Source organism: Pocillopora verrucosa, chromosome 9, assembly GCF_036669915.1.
Source record: "Pocillopora verrucosa isolate sample1 chromosome 9, ASM3666991v2, whole genome shotgun sequence".
NCBI classification, from domain to species: domain Eukaryota; kingdom Metazoa; phylum Cnidaria; class Anthozoa; order Scleractinia; family Pocilloporidae; genus Pocillopora; species Pocillopora verrucosa.
In genome coordinates this window covers 20569836-20591024 of record NC_089320.1, presented here as the reverse complement: position 1 = coordinate 20591024, position 21189 = coordinate 20569836, and the positions used below count along the sequence as shown (strand labels likewise).

The following is a 21189-nucleotide window of genomic DNA, read 5'->3' as shown; positions in this document are numbered from 1 at the left end:
CAAATCTTCCCTAGTGATACTTGTCAATCAAACTTTAAATCGCTTATCTTAAGATAGGAACATTGTAAATCGACCCGGTTTTTAAGGTAATCTAGATTTAATCTTAAAGCAGCCTTCAGTCTTTCAGCATACGTAAACAAAAACTGTTTTTCCTCGCACAATTTGAGAAAGTTCTGTTATTGTACAGCGAACTTTAATTATCCTTTTGGCCAACTAACTGCTTCGGTAATTTCCCTACCTCCGATCTCAAAGTTACGCTAGCTTGCTTCGATTTTAGAAGTACTTTGTAGTAGTTTGCGCTTTACATTTAATTTGAACAAAGCCATAAGATTAATTAATCACGGTGGGAGATAACAATCTTAGACAACATTTCATCAAATTTTGCATTACATACTGATTTGCCAACATAAGACTTTGTGATGACAATTGACAAAAATGTTTTTCTTCTTGTCACGAGCGAGGGACAAAGAAAAATTCTGAGTCCCCATGAGGAATCGAACCTCCGACCTTCGGATTCCGCGCTCCGATCCTCTATCACTGAGCCACAGACTCCGCCGTGAGCGAGGTCTATTACGAAATTCGTATGACACGCGTCCTGCATACTGCTAGCATCAGCTACGTCTGTCTAGAACTTTGTTTGTCATTTATAAACTCAAAAGTGCTTCCTAACACTCAGATTTACCAGACATGTTGCTTTCGGCCAGCTCCGAAAAAGCCGACCGCTTTCAAAAGTAAACTGAAGCCTGCAGAAGGGTCATTACTGTGACTTTAAAACAATAACCTAACATTACCGAATCACCTCACCTTACGTGGGAGCGTAATAACAATGATGCAGCAAGAATCGAAGGAGCACGAATGACTTAAAATGCTCTCGATCATTTCCGCTGGAACATACATGGACATTCAGGAGATTTAATTCACATATATTGGTGCATTTTCTGTTAAGTTACAAAATTTGTTCAAACAAAACCAAGATATCTTTACCTCGACGAATTTGAGTTTTTTCCGCTTTGTAATACACCTGTTCCCTCCCCCCTTAATTTACTCGGAGGGGACATTTTTTCCGCATTCAGGAAACTTCCTGTTTTGTTCTTAGCGTTTTTTGAAATCTACGGCCCTTTAAAATGATGATCGATATCACGAGACAGTCATTTATCAGCGTGATATTTTCCGCATTTGGGTTAGGAACTTTGTTTTGAATACTTTAATGACAGAAATGCGATTTATGAGAAAACATACACATAGACCTATCTATTTATCTAACCAATAAATTGCTTAACAAATCCTAAAGTAATGGAAATTTGAGATCTCGAGCTCCCCTCAACCCACAAAATATTTTTGGTGGGGAGGGGGTGAAGGCTACAACCTGCTCTGTCTCCCAAGCCGGCTTTAAGCCGTCTGCAAAAATCAAATTTTATGCCAACCATTTTCAAAACTAAAATGAGGCCTCTCACTTGGTAAGTTTTTCACACGCCTCCCATGCACTGAACTGAGTTAGCATCTACGTTGAAAATCTAACTGTCACGCCATAACAAGACAACAGTTACCTCATCTTACGTGGGATTGATAACAATATGCAAAGCTAAACATTCTAACGGCTCTTAATCAGTTCTCTGTTCCTTCAGAACTGCTGGAATATACATCAATAATCAAAAACTAGATTTGCATAAGCAAGCTTTATATTATTTTCTGTCAAGCTGCGAATGTAGATAAACTTTAGCGTGACGAATTGAAGTTTTTTCCGCTTTGAAAAAAAATTGAAATCCCTCAGGAGTTGAAAAACAAAAAACAAAAACAAAAAACAATTGAAAGAATTAATTGATCAGGACATAATTTGATCGTATGTCAATAGATAGACTCTCCCGTCGCATCGCAACAAACCTCTATGGAAGAAAGTAGGGAGAATTTTAAAAAAAATCACCAACTTACCGCTTGAGTGAGTGCAACACTCGGTGCGTTAGGGAGAAATTAAACCTTAGTAACACTTTGCAATGTAATGGATGGATGAACCGGGCACAAAAGCAAAATCCGAGATTGTGTGGATCAGTTTTCCATGAGGTGGGCTGATCGTGCACGCTGTGGAAGAAAATGAAGTTCATCCTGACAACGTTGCTTATTGCCTCAACTGTTGGTGCATTGAAGAACCTGGTTGATCTCTCAGCGGCGAGGTCCAATAGACTGCATCATTTGCTTAAAGGTAAATTTCATTTATGTTCATGTTTTCACTTAAACATAATTGTTTGATTTGTTGATAAGTTAACCAAAGATACATCTCTCTCTTACCTTATTTATGAGCTACGAGTCGATATCATTTTGTAAAAACTTTTTTTTTCGGTAGAGATTAACTTATAGATATTTTTTTTCTGCCCAATCAGTCGTATTTATTTTAACTATCTCATCGTACTTAACTTTCTCATCAATCAGCATATTGCAACGGACTGTTAATGCTTTTTTCCCATTAATTACATATGCCAGAAAACTTTGCGCACAAAGTGCCTCACATACCAGCGCGATAAAAAAAAAAAAAAAAAAAAAATTAAAAAATCGGTTCATTTCGGTTCACTTGTCCTATTGACAAAATTAATTTAAAAATTCCTTCTACCTTGCGACTCTGTGAAAAAAAACCAGCTTTATTGTATCTCAAGTTACAAAACATATTCTGCAATAGGCTTTCCAAGCCAAATCTACCTTGAGGCCGACATTTTTTCCGGTTTAGACAAAAGCCTCCTTGTGTTGCCTGGCAACAGTGTCAAGTGTTTTCAGATTAAGGGCCCTTTAGAATACGAAATAACGAGCTTAAGGTTGCAAACATTCTTTCCACGTTTAGGACAGTGCGTCTGATTTTCTTCGACAATGGAGAGTCTGAGTTTTTGACAAACAAGGTTCTTTTAGGTTATCAAGGCTTTTTGGATGAATGAGTTTCTGTTGAGCGGGATTCTTTGAGGCTGACAAATTTTCCGCATTCAGGGAAAACCCTTTGTTTCGCTCGGACAATAGACATTCTGACTCTAGGATCGACTGTTCTTAGAATTGATCAGGTTTATAAATAGATCTGGAGACAAATGTTAACTAGTAATCAATTGCGAATGTAAAACTTCAGCAAATCGTTGTTAAGGTGGATCAAAATCATTTAATTATTTTTAAACATCATTTCTTTGATGGATCCTGCGCGAATCTATCACCGTTTTTAAGTTTTTAAAAATTTTCTTCAAATCATTACTCGACAAATTGTATCAATTTTTCATTTAAGATTAACACGGCACAATATTACACCAATTATTTTATCTTTCGGGACCGTAAATCAAAAACAGTATACATGATCCCATTTTTTTAAACTGCAATGCAATCCGCGAGAGTTAAAAAGAATATCTGTACCTATGGATCAGAGCCACCAATTATTTTGATAAGGGAATCAAAGCCTTAAGCAAAATCTTCCTTTTTTTGTACACTACAACGACGTCTGCCATTGTCTTTACCCAAAATCGAAACAACATCAGGACGAATACAAAAATCAAGAAAAATAGTTGTATTTGTGAATGATGGTAAAAACTGACTGCAATTGGTAGTACTCTATGCTAGTAGCTCATGCAACGAAAAAAAAGCTACAGAGCTAATTGTTTCGACTGCGGCCATAGTTATTTGGTATCGCGTACCCGAGACAACCCTCCCCCTCGAGACTACTTTATGGAGCGTTTATCTGGAGTTGTGAGTTGTAACAGCTGTTCCCTCATCAGTCTCTTCCCTCACCTAAAACACACGGTCTCGGGTTATCGGGCAGGCGAGCCGAAGTGTGTACGCGAGAAAACGATGTCTCGCTGAGGCGGGATAACACTCCCTATCGAGTTGTCCCGCCCCCGAGACAAGTTCGCCGGTTTCAGGCCGGAACGGTTGGTTGAATTGTCCAAAGAAATCAATCAAAAGTTAGCTCGGCCAGGGAAACTGGAGGGAAGGGTTGTCTTGAACACTTGAGACCATATAAATGGGCCCTGAATCTTTAGCTTCCTTTGGTTCATAAATTGATAATCATGATCATGGTAAGCCCTGTTAAACGCGTCCCTAAACTCGACTTGCTCTCCATCACTTAGATTTCCTCATAATATTTTGTTCATCCCAGATGGGCCCATTAATGCCAAGAAACTCATGGAAAAGCCTTCTCTAACCGAGACAACAGCTCACCTTGCTCGTCTGTTGAAGAAAGGAGAACAAATGAATGACCATCACGAGGTGGGGGAGGAGGAATTTGGAGCGGGACCGGTACCGGACCCCGAAAAAACTGCAGTGGTTGCATTGGCCCATGTGGTAAGAAATTCACTTTTAACATTTGACGGAGTCTTTGATGAATAATTTTTGATTCGAACACATACAGTTTGCATAACTGCAAATATATGCAAAACATATTTGTGAAGAAACTGCGAAGATCCTTTTCATATTAATTACATACAGCTATGTCTGGGACTAACATGAAAATTAGGATAAATACAAAATATTGTTAAACCAAAAGTTTTAGTTTTAAAATTTAAATTTAGTTTTATAAACTTTGAGGACCAATAATAGCTCCCTTTTTTGAATTGCAGATACAAAAAATCAGGCGAGCTTTGAAAACATTGAAGGACGCTAAGGACAAACAGGATAAGGGTAATTAACAACATCTTGATTTGCGACCGTCAGCAGCTCTGTACCGATAGTAAGATCAATCTTCTTTTTTCCTGCCTGTTCTATTTTTTTTGTAGATGAGATATGTTTTTCATTCAGGTCAGGTTTAAGGTTGAATCCCAATTCAGATGGAAGCATGGGGATATAAGGCATTCTATCAAAGCTAAAGGATTTGAATTTATCAGAAGAGCAGCTTGAAATATTTGTGAATGTCGGGGGTTGTGTCATATTTTGTATTTTTTGCATTTGAATGATTTTTTTTTGGTTTATTTTGCTTTGCTTTGTGTTTTTGTTTTGTTTTGTTAGTTCGTGTTTGATTTGTATGTGGGCTTAAAAACTTCGAATACACTGCACGAGGATTTTTCAGCTATTAAATTTGTTTTCTTTATCGTACTTCAGTTCGTATTCAATAATAGGCTTTTATGCTTTAAATTTTCAGCTGATGCTGAAGCTTTCCTAAACGTGTTGAAGCACGGAAACGTTAATGACGTAATAAGAGTTAATTAAGTTGTTGGCTAATGACAACTTAAATTTCGAAGAGAGAATGGGCCAGGTTCTCAAAGATTCGGAACTCGACGAACAAGCAGGTGAGAATGTTGAATGTGCAAATATCTGTCGCGTGTATTTACTTCTTCTATACAAACAAGGTATTTGTTATAATTATTAACTCTTTTATCATCTCTAATATCATAATTATTGGATAAAGGGCTTGTGCATTTAACGGTGGGGATTAAATTTTCGCATAGCAGCTAATGTTTTGTGGCCGATGGTGTCACGCATGGCAAAGCTAAGTATTTAGACGTTGCTGCTTGTGTTCCTCAGTGCAACATGGTCACACTAAAACAAAGAGACTCTGAGAGCAGATCACAGCATTTTTTTCTGTGCGTGTGTGTGTGTGTCAGAGGAGTAGGCTTAATGTTTCTTAAAATAACGGCCGGCCATGGATTTCATTTCTTTGGGGTGTTCAACATATGAATCCATTCGATACTTTTTCCTTCCTTTAGACGTTTTTGAAGCATTTGTCCACATGGCTTTTGAACACGATCTCTTGGAGCATCCTGGTGTAAAGGCTGTAATGGAAATTGGTGGGATGCTGGCTGAGACATACTGTGACACTAACATGGATGGTGAATATGAAAAATTTCTTACCCTCTCTAAACTAAAATCTTCCCTCCCTAATAAAGCACCTAGTTCATTTATAAACCTCTTCATTGACCCTTTGCCTCTAAAGAGTGACTAGCATCTAATTTCTCCTCACAATGCCACCCCCTGAATCAAACATGATCACCAACTATAAAGTACCTCTTCATTGTTAAACAAATTCTCCTTTTCAGCTCCACAGGAAATGTATAGAGAACAGTATGGAGAATATGCATACTGATGTTAGGGTGTAAAGGGTTAAGAAGCTTGATGTTTTTTTGTTGTTATTGTTATCAAAGTATGGAAAATATCTATCGAGGTAATCTTTGTCAATTCTCCAAGTTTGTTAACCTCTTTTGCTATTTCTAGTTTCCTGAGAAAGTCTCTTTCTCTGGCTTGTCTGCTTTTTGCATTTTAACCTTTTTCCCATATCTGTATAAACCACAGGTTAGAAAACTTTTCAAGCAATCTCTAGAAATATATTTTTTCTGTCGTCATTGCTATTGTATTTATGTTTTGATATTCAGCATTTGTTGTTTTTAAGGTTTGGCTAACTTGATAATCCATTACGTTGACCATTCTGATCCTCGTGGCAAATTTGATGTCTCCAAGAAAATAAATCCATACGTTTATGCAGTGAACAGTGGACAGTGTATGAAGAGAGGTAAGTCAGGTAACGACATTGTAAAATTTTAACCAGGAATACACCCAACAGCACAATCAATCAAAGCAGTGCTTAGGGTTGTTAGAGGAAGCTTCATTTTACGATCATTGACGTATTGGGCTTTTTCTTTCGGTTTCATTGTTCGTCTGTGTTCTGTTCCTCTTTCTTTATTTTTTCTACCACGATCACAATTATTATCATCATTGTCAAAATCCGTGTCGTTACTAACGAAAAGAGAAATTTTTGTCGCGTCAGTGGGAGAGAGGAAGGAAGGGTTGCCTCATACTAACAACCTATAAAAAATATTAAATTACGGACATGAACCATGTGAACATGTTCTGTTTCATAGACTGTTATGGCATTCTTTGATACCCTCCAATCCGTATTAATCCCATTTCCACATTTCTTTTTTATCATTTTTCTCATTATTTCGATTTCAAGGTCTATTCAGAGGAGCTGGACCAAAAAGAAAAAAAAGCTTCAAGGAAAAAGCACTAGACCTTGTGTTTGAGAATCACAACAACAACGACTGCGGTGAAGGTGCGTACGAGCTTTTGAGGTAAAACTTTTCCTTACTTTCGCAAGCCTCGTGTTTTTAGCATTTTTGCTTAGTTTTTTCTTCCATGCATGAAGTCTAAGACGAAAGTTAGGACTATTTCACCATACAATGACCACAGTGACAATTATTTCCTCGTAATTTTCTACGAAATTTCGTTAGTTATTCTGTCTGAGGAGCAAATTACGTCCATTAATATTTCAAAGGAGCAAAAACGAAGTGATGACGAAGTGAAAAAGGGGTTTTATAATTGAACCGAACAAAAGACCTTCCCTGATTTCAATTTAAAACCTGTGAGAAGACTGCAGCAAAAGAACGAGAGCCAATATTTTGGTTTACCAGCCTTTTTTTCTGGGTGCGTTTTTCCGATGAGAGAGTGTGAGATCGGTTTTTTTTCCTTGTTTTGTGCTTTTGCTTTGTGGTCTGTTAAGCAAACATAATCCATATCTGCGTTGAATTCAATCTCCATCAAATATGTATCAATCAGGGTTACTTGTATTTTAGTTTGAGTCATCTTCTGGAAATGCATTGCACCAACTGTTGCAGAGCTGAAAAAAAGCCCCATATATCCAAACGCTTAGGTTTTAATGAGGTTTAATGAAATAATTATTCTATTATAAAACTGATATCGTACCCCTGAGGGGAGCCTGTCAAGTCATTTTGTCTTTTCAGATCCAAGCCCCATTTTGTTGTTTCCTAAGTTATTTTTTTACCATTATGGAATGGTTTTTCTCTTTTTTAGTGAAACTCATACGGTCAATTGTACAACTCATCCATGAGGTAAATACTCATCCCAATTTCTGTATTGTTACAATGTTTTCTATGGTTTAGGGATGGCTGTTGGAAAAATGAACTTATCTCGTATCAATCACAATACCCGTTAGGTGCATCGCAACTCATGCCGTAATCTTATTTTATACAGCTATAGCTTCTCACTCGCTAAACTTATTTGTGGATAAATTAAAATTGGCTTCAAAATGTTAAATTTTGATCGAGAAAATCCACCATGGGGCTTGTATTTTGTCTTCCTCTCCCTCCTGATGTTGGTGGTACTTTGGATATTTTTTCAACTGTCCAAAATTACTACCAAGAATCCGCATCCGCTAGATAATTATGTTCAGAGGTAGACATGTATTCTCACAGATTTAATTTTTAATAAGTTATGGTAATGCTAGTCGTCTGGGAAGGTTTATGATCTGTACTTTAGTAAGACCTAAATCATATTTTGTTCCATTTTTCAGGGTGTAAAGGTTCACAAAAAGTCTGCAGAGCTACAGTATATTACTCAGATATTTGAAGATGGTATGTACCTAACGCCATGAACTGTCCGTCAAAGTCCCCCGCCCCACCCTTACACACACTTTCCTCTTTTCCAGTTATGGACCCATCTACATGTACCCCAAACAAGACACCTGGTCACGTGTTCCCTCGAATGTGTGCCTCTTCTTTTATAAGCCTAGAAAGCCTTCTGAAGTTACAAATCTTCAGTAATTACAAGGGTCCAGTTGGACATAGCGATTTATGGTTTGTAACTTTCTGGTACTCAGTCGTCTCTAGCAGATTTTTTTTAAATGCAAAGAATAAACATAGCAATAATAATGATGTCACAAAATAGCAGAAAAAAACTGGTAGAGAAGAAAGCTTTTAATTCCAAATATTGAACAACAAGGCAATCGTCAAACACTTCCGTATTCTCTTTCATTTATTGACGACGTCTTTCCTGGAACCATAATTACAATCCCAAGTAAAGCGATCACAGCAAAATCTCTTATATTTCCAGAAAAAAGGCATAATGAGTAGAAAACTCGTTTGGATGAGTTCAAGTGTAGTTTAACTGTATTCAAAGCGTCTCGCGTCTTTCTTCAATTAGATTTACAAAATTGCTTGTACAAAATCCAAGGTTCACTAAAACCCTTTAACTCCCAAGATGTAATTGTTGATTCTCCCCTCTACAGCTGCTACACATTTCCTAATAAATCAATTACAAAATGTTTAATGTTAGATCAAGACAACAAATTCTACCTCATAAGTTTGAGTAATCTTATTTTCTGTTTGCTAAATGCATTATTGCTATTATAGGGAGAAGTAACATGTTAATAACTAATAACTAAAACAATAATAACTGATATGCTAAAAGGAAACGTGTTCTTTTTTCAAAGGAATGAAAGCGAAAGTTAAAAAGTTCATGGAAGAAGGTCAGGTGGACAAGGCCTTTCTTACTGTGGGTCAGTTCGTAGTAGATAACATGAGAGGGGCCATCATAATCGGTACAGTTATCGAGAAATATTTGAAGGAAGCGGCTCCTCCACAAGCATCTGCCGAATCTTCCCAAGCTCCTCCGTAACGAAGTGTAAGTAAAGGAATTTTAAATCTTGCTATGTTCATGAAAACTTTAACCGTTCTCGAAGTAATCTGGAAGGAAATTGTATTTACCGTACTTTAGTGATCAAGCTATTGATAGATAACGAAATAAAGGTGAGATTCGCTGGCAAAGCTGAAAGTCTTTGGTTTTAACTCCCAACAAACAAGGCCCGTTTCGAAACGGTCGGCCCATGTGAAGCAACCTCGTGTAAAAATTTTTGATAGATAATAAAATATTGCTTTTTCTCTCTTTAGGGCTGGTATGGAGAGCCACATTTACTTTTTTCCCCTCTGGATATGCAACAGTCAGTTTGCATCGAAAACAATAACGAAAGAAAAAATGTAGATTCGTTTGTTTCATTTAAAAGGCTATGGTCATTTCCTCTTTGGGACATGGAATAACTTTAGCAAAAAAAAATCTCACTTACAAAGTTCTTTAACTTGTCGTACCGTTTTTATTCAACAAACTGGTTGCGCCTTAGCGTATTGTGCTACTCCCATAGTATTTTTGATATCTAAGTTCTCTTGTGTTATAATTTTCTCTTTGAAGCAAATAAAATCCGAGGGAGAAACTATTGACTGTGTGTTTACTGTCGTGAATGAAATAACTGTGAACTTCACGAAGATATAGTACCTTTTTTTCATTTCAAACCATGGTAACTGATAATAAACTGATATTGACTTAGTAACCAAAAAAACGAGCAACAAAACTGAGTAAATAGTATTGAAGTCGACTAGTAACACCCCAAAAGTAAATAAGAAAAAGATGAATATAAGAAAAATTATTTTGAATGATAACTTGGTCCGTAGCAGAGTATTTGATGCACGTAAACCCTCAAAATCTAAGACTGAACTCAACATAAACTACGGAGAAATTCAAACCCCCCCCCTCCTCCTTACCCCTTCCCCCCTCCTTTTTTTTTTTTTTTTTTTTTTCATGTTGTGGATGTCAGCCAGATAGCTTGTGCGCCCGAGTTCCAGCATTAAAGCGTGATAAAGTCACGCATAACTAGCAAGGATAACTGGGTCAATAGCTTTAATTACTTAAAGCGATGGCTTGGACTGTTAAATAGTTCAGTTAGATAACTGAGATGAATGGGAGTCACTTCGCAAATAGGAGGAGTTAGACCGATAAGAGGCAGAACACCAGCGGTAAAGATCACCTCTCTATCTCTTATTTCCGGCAAATAACTCCCGACATTTTTTAGGATTAGCGATTGATGGCATCACGGTCAATTAATTAAGGGCTAACTACACGATAACATTTTCCGCAAGCAGAAATCTGTCGATAGAGCTCTGTTTTCCATTTCTGTCTTTTGATGCGTCTTGTTCATTAGTTGAGAATGTCATTCATTCTGTTCTATGAATGATTCGTGAACCCTGGGTCAAAGAGGATAAAAATACAATGACTTGTATTTACAGACAAGGTCTTATTAAAATAAAAATTTAGGAACCAAATGAAATGTAACTGGAGTCGCAAGTTTGAGTTTTCTTCGCAAGTTATATTCCATGGTATTTTGACATGCAGCTCAGCCCCCTGATCTGATGATCAGTACCTGAATTAATCTTTAACATTTTGTTTCTTAATTCAAACACACTTCCATAAATGTCAGTAAATATTATAAATATTGTGAATAACCGATGATTCACGCAGACATCTTGGTGACATCTCAAATAAAGATTTTGTTTTTACTAAAAAAAAAACAACAATTCATTTGACCATTTTCAATTAAAATGATTGGAAGCAATTAGTTCAGTTTTCCGCGTTGTCATCATTTTGTATCAATGCTTAAAATATTTAATTCGCTTATTGGTGTAAATATATAAAATTATGAGGGAGGTTTTAAACTCTATGGCAAATGAAGCGAATACCTATTTACAGCTGTGAGGGTCTTAAGTGTACCTACCGAAGATGTTTCAAATCAGTACCCAATTAAAAAAGTGAAATTATCATGTCCGTTTCATGAATCTGCAAAATTTCCTTTTAACTTGAATCGCGTAATTTTAGCATTTTCCGCAATGTATTTCATTTGTATTCCCTCGGGGATCATTTACAAATGATTTAAATGATTTAATTCAATGCCTATATTAATAAAAACAATGGTTAGAGATCAACATGTCTATTGTTTGACCACAAGTTCAAGATCAAAATTCTCCCAATACAGAGCAATAACATGGAAGGTAGTCGAGAGAATTTAAGTGTTCATCATTCACAATCCTGTCCACCACATGACTAAATATAGAAACAGCGTTGGGAGAAATTGAACATCGATGCAACGCTTTGTGATGAATGGATGACTCCCACACAACAACCCGACACGATATCATTAATCTCAGTTGTCTACCAGGTCAGCCATCGCGTGCAAATCATTTCTAAGTGAAGGACAGTGAGGGAAGATGAAGTATATCCTTGTGACTTTGCTTTTCGTCTGTGCTGCTGAGGCATTTCAGAGCCAGGTTCATCTTTCTGAGAATACGGTCCGCAACAAACTAACTGAGCTAGATCGCTACCTGCAAGGTAAATATTTCCTTTATGAAACTTTTTATCAGTCATCCATTGATCGTAAAGTCTCGAACTAATGGCTATAGAATGTTCCCAAGTCACTGTAGAGTGCCTGCTTTCTTAATTCGGAATATCATTGAAAAAAATTTTGAATTGTAGGAAATGGGATAAAAAAAAAGATGAGCTAAGACTTGAAAGGGGACATAGAACCCTAACCCTAAGCAAAAATCCCGACATGGTATTAGATGTTCTAAAGCTTTTAAATCACGAGGAATCACTCAGCCGAGAGTTCTGAGTTCTGGCCAAGAGATGAAATTAAACACACATAAAAAACAGTTTGTATATTCTAGAATACGGCTAAAGAGAAATTCCTCTTTGCCAGCATTGTGTGCAATCTATTGACAAATCGTACATGTTATAAATCAGTTCTCCTTTCCAAAACAAAATGCACAATGAGCAGCTGCAAATGATAAGAAACATATATATATTTTTTGGTGAAATAGTTATTCCATATGCATTGATCAAAACATCAACACACTTACTCGTCAATTAGCATAGTTTTTTTCCGCAATCCTAAGAGGACTATAAGCCACCAACTAACAATCAAAATAAAAATTGTTGATTAAAAAGTTGGTCATGCAAAGCTAAAACGAATTGAATGGACTGTAATTAAATTCTGTCTCGTGATATGCTAGTCACGTTGAATTTTGCATTTTTCCGCATTCGCGAAAGATTGCCAAGTGTTGTCATGGCAATATGACAATAAAACTCGAATAACAAAAAAAGTATTTTCCTTTTTCATTATTCTTGATCTCTTCTCGTTCTTTGCTTAGTTTGGTAGCAGGACTAACCTGAATTTGTCTCAATGCAAACCACATACTAGTAAACACTCGCAACCCAGATTCGTACATGTACTTTGTATTAATTTGCACCACTCTTTGCAGTGATCAAATCCGGGATCGTATAAGAGGTAAAAGCAAAATGAAGACACTCCCAATTGACTCATAATTAGCTGCGCTACAAAACAGCTTCGAAAACTTTAAGTTTACAGCATCCTTGTTCCAGATTTTAGAGCTTAACGTGGTCATTAAACCACTTCGCTTTTCAACTAAGTTGTTTCATAATTATTCACGATATGCTTTCTATGTTGCACATCGCAGAAGGATTCCTTAAGCAGATTAAGTTCTTCAATTACAATGTGCTTTAGACTGTTAATGTGAACAGTCTATATTCTACTTGGGTTTTTCTTTATGTGCAGATCATATGCTGTACCTCAGAAAATAAAGGAACTGAATCAACACTTTCCACACTGATAATCTTTCCGTTGCGCTCAAGTGTGGAAATGAATAAAGGGTTAGCTGACTGGCTTCGCTTTGCCATGCTATGTTACTGGTCCACAGTTATCGTACCACCATCTCAGCTAATCAGTCTCAGACCCAGTCTTTTTCTCGAGCGGGCAATATATATTAATTCTCAATGACTCATTGGTTGCTTGTGTTAGTTTCCATGGCTTTAATTTGATTGTTCAAATACACAATTAAAAAAAAATGTCAATCACTGTTTTTCGCAGATGGACCGGTGGATGTCAATAAACTCAGACATCCCTTGATGACTGAGACCACAGCTCGCTTTGCTCATCTCTTGAAAACAGGTGATCACATGAATGATCATCATGAACATGAACAGGATGAGGGGGTGATGTCCGTGGAGGAGGCGGTGGCAGAATTGGCTGATTCGGTAAGTGTTTTATTGATGGCCTTTGACTTATCTTTTTTTATTATCATTATTTTCATTTTAGAAAATTGTTTTGATAACTTTGAGTTCATTTGCTCTTTTGAAAGAGTGCTCTACTTTTGTCGGCCTTGATCAAAGCAAAGTTCTTATACCTGAAAAGATCATTTTGATACTTAACAACTATTCACTGAAGTGGAGGCGGCTATTAGTGGATATTTACCAGGCAGCGAAACGGTGAGGTTAATATCCACCGCGAGACACCGACACTGAGGTGAATAGTTGTTTTATTATATACTAAAAAAGTGAGATAATACGGCACAAAAGGTTGATGATCTTTAACTCATTTATTTCAGCAACGACTTCATGTTTTTGGGCGCAAATCCTGAGTGAATTTCTCGGAGGTGAATAGCAAAGACTATTCGGAGTTGGGTACCCAAAAAGAGCGCACCTTCAACGCTATGCTCTGTTTTAGAATATTTTATAAATATTATCCTCTGAATGAAAGAATCCAATGATTCCCTATGCTTTTCGAGATTATTATGCATGTATATAATTGAGCCTGATCTGCTCGAGTCTAGTTGCATTATCTATGATAACTCTAACAGAAATATATTTTCCTAGTTGAATGAGATCGTACCGGCTTTGGAGACGCTAAAGGAAGCTAAAGACAGTAGGAATAAACGTAATCATGCATACTCTTCTGCTTTCATTTTGTTCTCATTTTGATAAAATAACTTTTGTCGCGTATCTTTAAGTTGTCTCCAAGTTTCAAGCTTTACCGGTTTTTTCCTGTCGAGTTCGAAGACGATATTTCATCGCCTATTGACCAACGACCTTTTTTTTTCCATGTTTGTCTCTTAGGAGTAGAGATAAGATATTACAAGATCATTATTAACTCTTGGACCTACGAGGGAACGAAGAAGAAACCCTCGCTTGAAGTTTTTGTCAGATTTAAATCCGGGAGAATTAAATTGGAAGTTCATGCAGACAGTTCATTCACATATTAGACCTTAACGCTAAATTATTGTCGACACTGACACATAAATCTGGTCTAGCATTTCCCAAGGCACAAACCAATTAAAAATATTAGAGCTTATTAAAAATGTATACGAAATCTTATCAGGAAACAAAAAAACAAGCAAAAGAGAAAAGAATAAACAACAGCAACTTAGAACAAAACAAAAATTAAAATTCGCCATTGAACTTTATGGGTATCCTGCAGCATCTAACAGGATACGCCTCCCCATCGATAGGACTTAGTAAAAGTGTCAGTTAGTGTGTAAACAAAGGTTTAAAAATGACAGTTTGTTTCGTTTTAAATTTCAGAAAAAGCTCAGGAAATGATACATGCTCTACAATTCGAACCCTCAAATGAAGCGGTAAAGACATTACTGGGACGCCATGTTGTTGACGACCACGAAAAATGTGAAAAAATCAAAGAGGAGTTCGTATCGTTTCTGCGTTCTAAAGGTTGATATTCATAAGTTATTCGTAATACGAGATTAATTACAGGCAATCTCAATTCCGTGGATAGAGTAGCAATTGAGTGTCGCAAAACCCAAAACCAAAGTAAAAGCAATAGCCAATCAGAACAGAGCAAAATATCACAAGGAGCCAATGAAAACAAATAAACCGCTTAAAGCGCGGGAAAACGCGAGTAACAGAGTCGCGATTGGTTTTAATTTGAATCTGATCAGATAAAATGGTGGTACAAATTTTCTGGAGCAATCATTGAGCAAAGTAAATTAAAATTAAAGCTAACCGGAATTTAGGATTATTTGCGAAGCTCAATTGCTTTAAATTTGAGGGGTTCATAATTACGTTATCACCTCTTCCCAATTTTTAATTTAATTTGTAGTTCTTTATTTGATAGAAATTTTCATTTTCCTTAGTTAAAATTGTACTTTAATCTTTGTATGTTAATTATTTAGACTCTTTATCTTGATTACGAACCTCGTATCAAGAGCAGATCATAATGGTCGGTACAGGGTGTTACGTCGTTTCACAGGAAAGGGGGGGAGGGGAGGGTAAGGACTGGAATAGACGGACCTTGAGTCTGGGTAAAGATTTAAACGTTGCGTTTTATTTTTCACAGCATTACTCCAAAAATTAAAAGTTGACGAGTTAGACTTTGGGGAAGAAACTGGGGAGGCTCTCGAAGAAGCTGACCTCGGTAAGAAATCCAACTGAAACGTAAATGCTTTCAAACTCTTGAAATTCAAGGCTTTTTTTTTTTTAATTCGGGTGGCTTAACCGAGAGCTTTGTTAAGGGACTCTATGTAAACTTGCAGAAAAACAAAAAGTCACTTCTGCATAGTAGCAAATAAGACTATCTCAAACAATAACTAGAGCAGTACTGTCAATTTTTGCTCTTCGTTATTCTCAGCTGGTCAACCGTAACATTGATTGTGCCTTGCGAGTTAAACAGGGAACTTTCGTTCATGAAAATTCTGTTATTTCTGATTACAATACATGTGAGTATCTACGATCGTGATTTTTATATGTCATTACGTTTATTTAAGACGTTCATGGGGCACTTGCCCACTTCAATCACTTTGGAGTTAAGGGTAAAATGGGACGATTGCTGGTTGATTCAGCATGTGACAAGAACGTGGATGGTAAGTGTTACAATCTGCAATAGCTGTGTAGCTTTTAGTCTTCAATATTATTAAATAGCTAGGAGATACTCTTCTAGTTCCAAACTTTTCCTTTGCACACACTTCAACCTTAATCAGAATTTCATAAAAAAAAGAAAAACAGGCCATTCATGTGATCAATGAGGATACCTATTTTCATCAGTTGATTATTTGATCAGAATAGTACGAAAGCTTACTAGTTTGTACTCTTCAAGAAATAAAATGGCATCCCTGAGGAGACGTATAATTTTAACGCCATCAGGTAGTTATAATAAGCTGCTTTCATTGACTTTGGGTGGCTAACACCTTATAATGATATATTGTGCAATCTATGGGATTTTTCTAAATCATTGTGTAATTTCAAGGAGTGTGAAATTACTCTGCCGTGGAAGGCACCTTATCATTATGAGACAAAATACGTAAAGTTTTGACTACTAAATTTATTAAAACTGTATTTCATGTTATTTATCTATTTTCATTCAAAATTTCGTTCAGGTCTGATTGAAAAGATTGGCGAGATTATCGAGAAACAGGATCCAAATGGAACGTTTGATCTTTCAAACAGAACAGAGCCGTATACTGATGCAACCCTTATTGCTCTTTGTGAAAGAAGTACGTCAAGTAATTTATCAGGAGCCAGATACTCCTATCTGCAATTAATTTTTCACCACATCATTAAATGAATCGACCTTCCGAAATCTTTGAATGATAAGCGCCTCTGATACTCCTCTTACAAGCACCTCTTCTATTACACTGAACGTGAATAATTATGTCTATCTATTGCTTTCGTTCTACAACCGTTTGCTTGAGCATTTTAAGACTACATCTGCCAACAAGTTGGTGTGTAGAAGTGAACACCATCCAGCTCTTTTCATCAGGAACAGAATTCTACTCTTAAAAGATCTACAATCGGCGACGAAATTGATGACTTCGACTATTTCAGCCCCATATTACCTCCATTTTGTCTCTTTTGTTCTTGTTAAGTCAACCTACTCGCCCCCCTTCTCGCTAAATAAATTTTATATGGTGATTCATGATCTTTTAGCTACATACAATGAAATGTGGAAAGGTGTCTTGCCAATGAATTAGAGTGTGGTAAAGACATGCGTGTTATTCTACACGTAAATAAGACTCCTAAAACTTGATGTGTCAAGTAAATTTGACGCTGATTGTGGATGTGTCCCTTCTTTATAAACCAAACAACGCCTACACACCTGGACCATGTTCATCAAGCAACCTTCCAATATAGCATCCTGATTGGAACAACCTTTGGATAATCTAACCTTTACAGGGACCATATTTGAAACATATAGAACCTTCGGGCAAGATAAAGGAATATCAGCGGTGTTCGAGTCTTGAAAATTTGCAAAATACAAGCATTTCATGCACTTTTCCTTCCCTATCACAGTTCTGTAAACCTAATCCGTATCAGGTCGATAGCACTAAGATCTCTCTTTTCAGCTGACTTATCGTATTTTCAACGTTTTCAGTTCCATGGAAAGATCTTCTTACCAAACGTGCCATACAGGAGTCTGCACCATCTGAAGCTGGTGACGTCGGAAAAAGAATCATTGATATAGTGTTTGAGAATCCCCATGCAGGGAACTGCATCGAAGGTGCGTATTTCCATCCAAACCATACGACCTCATTGGTGACCAAGACATAATTTCTCCTCACAACATCAACACAATTTCAAGCAAACAAGTGATGAGAATAGAGATAAATATCCATTTAGGGATTATTAGCTGATCCAATGCTAACTGACATCGTAAGAATTGTATCACAGACTGTGAGGAAAATTACTTATAAAATCTTGGAAGTGAAAAAGTTAATTCTTCATGGCAAGGAGACTTTTGAATTTGTACACGTACTTCGATCAGAGGGATGTCTACATGTGATGTGCGCCACCGTTATACTGATATGATCATAAAAGAATAATTTCTGAATTTCATTTGTTTCAGTGAAAATCTACAAGAAGGCTGTGGACGTGATTAAAGGAGTAAGTAGTCTTATCGTCATTGTATCCATTTAGTTGGGGCAATAATTACAGATGTGAATTTGGGAAGTATTTACCAATATCCCTATTCATGATTTTATAATTAACGAATTATTGGGATAAAAAAGGTGCTACTTGTTTCTATATCAACACGAGGAACCCTTCTCGTCATGGTTCTAAAAGCAAAGAAAAAGGCAGTTTAAATTTTTTCGAAATATCAGCTCAGAGTCCGGTTTCATCGGAATCGCAATAGCCGTATAAACTCTATAATTGTTTAGCCCTCTAATTACCAGATTTTAAAGAGTTTCCGTGGCAAGAAGCAGATATGAATCGGATATCACGACTTCTCTGTGTAGAATGTTACTTTAAATTTAAGGTTTGCAATGATAGAGTACAGCATTAGGCATACCGCGGAAAATTTCTGTTGTTGAGGCACAGGAAGACCACACTAAGGGAGACTCCCATTTCTCTCTTAAAGGCCTCCGGCTAAAAGTAAATTCGTAAAAAGACACTTCAAACGGCCCGTGAGGGCGAAAAAATAACACAGATGCATCGATTAACATTTCATTTAACTTTACTGAGATATTCAGACCGAGAATTAATCTAGATATGCAAACTTCAGAGTTTTATTCATGTATAACCCTCACAGATTTTGTTTGTCTCATGTCAACAATTAATAGCCACGAAAGTTTTATAACTTCCAACAATGGACTAAACACTCCAAACACTCCAGCATTGTGTTAACGCGCTTTATTTAAGAAACGATGTTGTAGTTGTGGTTCGTTCAAAGCGGTTAAAACTAAAATACAAGCAAAGAAAAGGACGTTACAAAGTGAACTAAACGCAACGGAAAGATGGACCAAAGCGACACTTACATTTGTTAGGAGCTGGGAAAAAACTGCACTGGATGCCGTAGGGCGAAAAATGACCACTTGGAAATAACAAGCGAAAAACCTGACCCGAAAAGGCTTACATGACCTTTAGATACTAACGAATATATTACAATAAATTACTCGACTAACACGCTAGAATACATTCCGCACTCACGACGAACTAACCTACAAAAATCCCAAAGGGCAAAAACAAAAGACACTAATAAACGGGTGTTTAGGTCTTTACATATTTAGTGTGGTCTGCCTGCGGTAGAGGCAAAGGAAGCAGTTTCTTTTTGAAATGAGTGAAGGACCGGTCAGTATTTATCATTTGGGTTTCTGTTGGGAGTGGGGGAGGGGGGTTTAAGGGTTGTGCCACGATAAATTTTACCTGATCCCTCTCTGTAATATTTCTAGTCCCCCCTTAATACTCTTCTGGTCATGATTGATCCTCCCTCCATTACCCTTGAAAACCATGTGGTCACCGAAAGAGTCCTCCATCCCCCCCAACCCTTCCCCCCCCCCCCTCCACACCCGGGGATAAATAATGACTGGTTCCCAACAACCACTTTTGTGCTTCAAAAGCTAACTACGTCGCTGCATGCCACAAATGAAACATTTTTTATTCTTTTCAGTCTATCACCCTTCAACACAGCTGGGCAGAAAACCTCAGCGCCCTGAAAGAAGCACAAGAAGGTAAATTTGATTATGATTACAAGATAATCAAAAGAGCTAGATGAAAAATCGTTAACCAATTTTTGCTTACAAGGTTTCTTTCAACTTGAAAGAGACAAATGAACATATCTCGATTTGGTTAATAAACAAAATCGCAAAGCATAAATTAAAGCGCTTTTGGATTGAGTGACATAAAATCAAAACCAAAGCAATCACAGTGACCAATCAGAATGAAGGAAAATACCATTAAGAGCCAATGAGAACTCAAGTAAGTCCGACTAAACTGTCTGAAGCGCGGGAAAGCACGTACGATCAAGTCGTTAATGGTTTTTATCTATGCATCTGATTGGTTGGGGGAGTGGCACGAGTTTTGTTAGACCAATGAAAGGGCGAAGTAAATACAAAGAAATCCCGGATCACTTTCTACCATCAGTTAAACATCGCTTCAATAAACCAATAATGAATAAGGATCGAAAAGATCGATTAAAACAGATTGCAAATGAAAAACGTGAAAGAGTTTCTGCTAACCGAAACTTTTGAAGATGCATCAACCTTGACTTAGGTCTCTCGGAGGATGCTTATGATCGCATTGCAGTAATATTTCAAACCTGAGTATTTTTTACTACAATTCTGATTGAAGTGATCTATCGCATATAAATTTTGGCTATTTCAGGAAGTCATGGGGCCTAGTAACCCTAGTGGCTATTTAGATTTGTGTGGACTGTGCTCCCGTATGTTGCAAAAAAATTGTGGTTTCTTTTAATAAAAATTGTCGTGGTGCTAAGAGGGAAAAACCCCAAAGGTGACTATTGAATTTGTTATTAGGGCTCGAGTGAAAGTAACTTTTCCTTATCTTTCTTATTTTAGCACTGATCACGGATGTTGCGTCCCTCATGCAAAATGGACTCGTGGCTCAAGCCCGCAGAGCTGTGGGCAATTACATAGTCAGCATCGTGAGAGGAACCTTGGTAGTCAGTCACGTTATCGAAAAAAATGGCCTTGAGAATATTTCTAAGGAGCCTGAAAAGGGGCCTGAAAAGGAACCTGAAAAGGAGCCTAAAATTAAGGGGCCAAAAAGCGCCAAAATCGGGGCCAAAATCGGGGCCAAAAGGGGGGCCAAAAGGGGAGCCGAAAGAAGGACCGAAAGGAGGACCGAAAGGAAGGGGACGTAAGCGTACTTTCTTGCGGCACCTTTAATTTTGTCCCTGGGTATGTGTGTGCTTTTTCTTATTCTTTATGAAATATAAAGGGTTATGAATAAAGCTCTTCGTATGTTATTTTTATGTTCTGGTTTACTGAGTTGCGTAATGTAGCTAATAAGCTTTACACGAATATACATCAATTTTGAGTCCTTAGGAGCACGTATAAACCTGATAAGAACAGTATTCAGCATATTCCG

The 21189-nt window shown here is 37.1% G+C and overlaps 1 protein-coding gene and 1 pseudogene across 1 annotated transcript; both read left to right on the top strand.

Annotated features, from left to right (window-relative positions):
- The first annotated feature begins 2030 nt into the window (after positions 1-2030).
- LOC131777088 (uncharacterized) lies at positions 2031-9951 on the top strand (annotated as a pseudogene).
- Positions 9952-11645: 1694 nt separating this feature from the next.
- Positions 11646-21067, top strand: LOC131777077 (uncharacterized). The gene is made up of 11 exons (XM_059093296.2): positions 11646-11892; positions 13448-13614; positions 14233-14293; positions 14938-15081; positions 15707-15784; positions 16134-16229; positions 16743-16859; positions 17738-17863; positions 18209-18246; positions 19751-19811; positions 20658-21067. The coding sequence occupies exons 1-11, from the start codon at positions 11772-11774 to the stop codon at positions 20960-20962; spliced, it is 1314 nt and encodes a 437-aa protein (XP_058949279.2). The 5' UTR covers positions 11646-11771; the 3' UTR covers positions 20963-21067.
- The last annotated feature ends 122 nt before the right edge of the window (positions 21068-21189 follow it).

Bases quoted from the DNA above. Each gene is read 5' to 3' on its own strand.
- LOC131777077 (XM_059093296.2), top strand. From the start codon at position 11,772: ATGAAGTATATCCTTGTGACTTTGCTTTTCGTCTGTGCTGCTGAGGCA. The intron at 15,785-16,133 runs GTAAGAAATCCA...CGTTTATTTAAG, and splicing joins TCTCGAAGAAGCTGACCTCG to ACGTTCATGGGGCACTTGCC. The intron at 16,860-17,737 runs GTACGTCAAGTA...CAACGTTTTCAG, and splicing joins TATTGCTCTTTGTGAAAGAA to TTCCATGGAAAGATCTTCTT.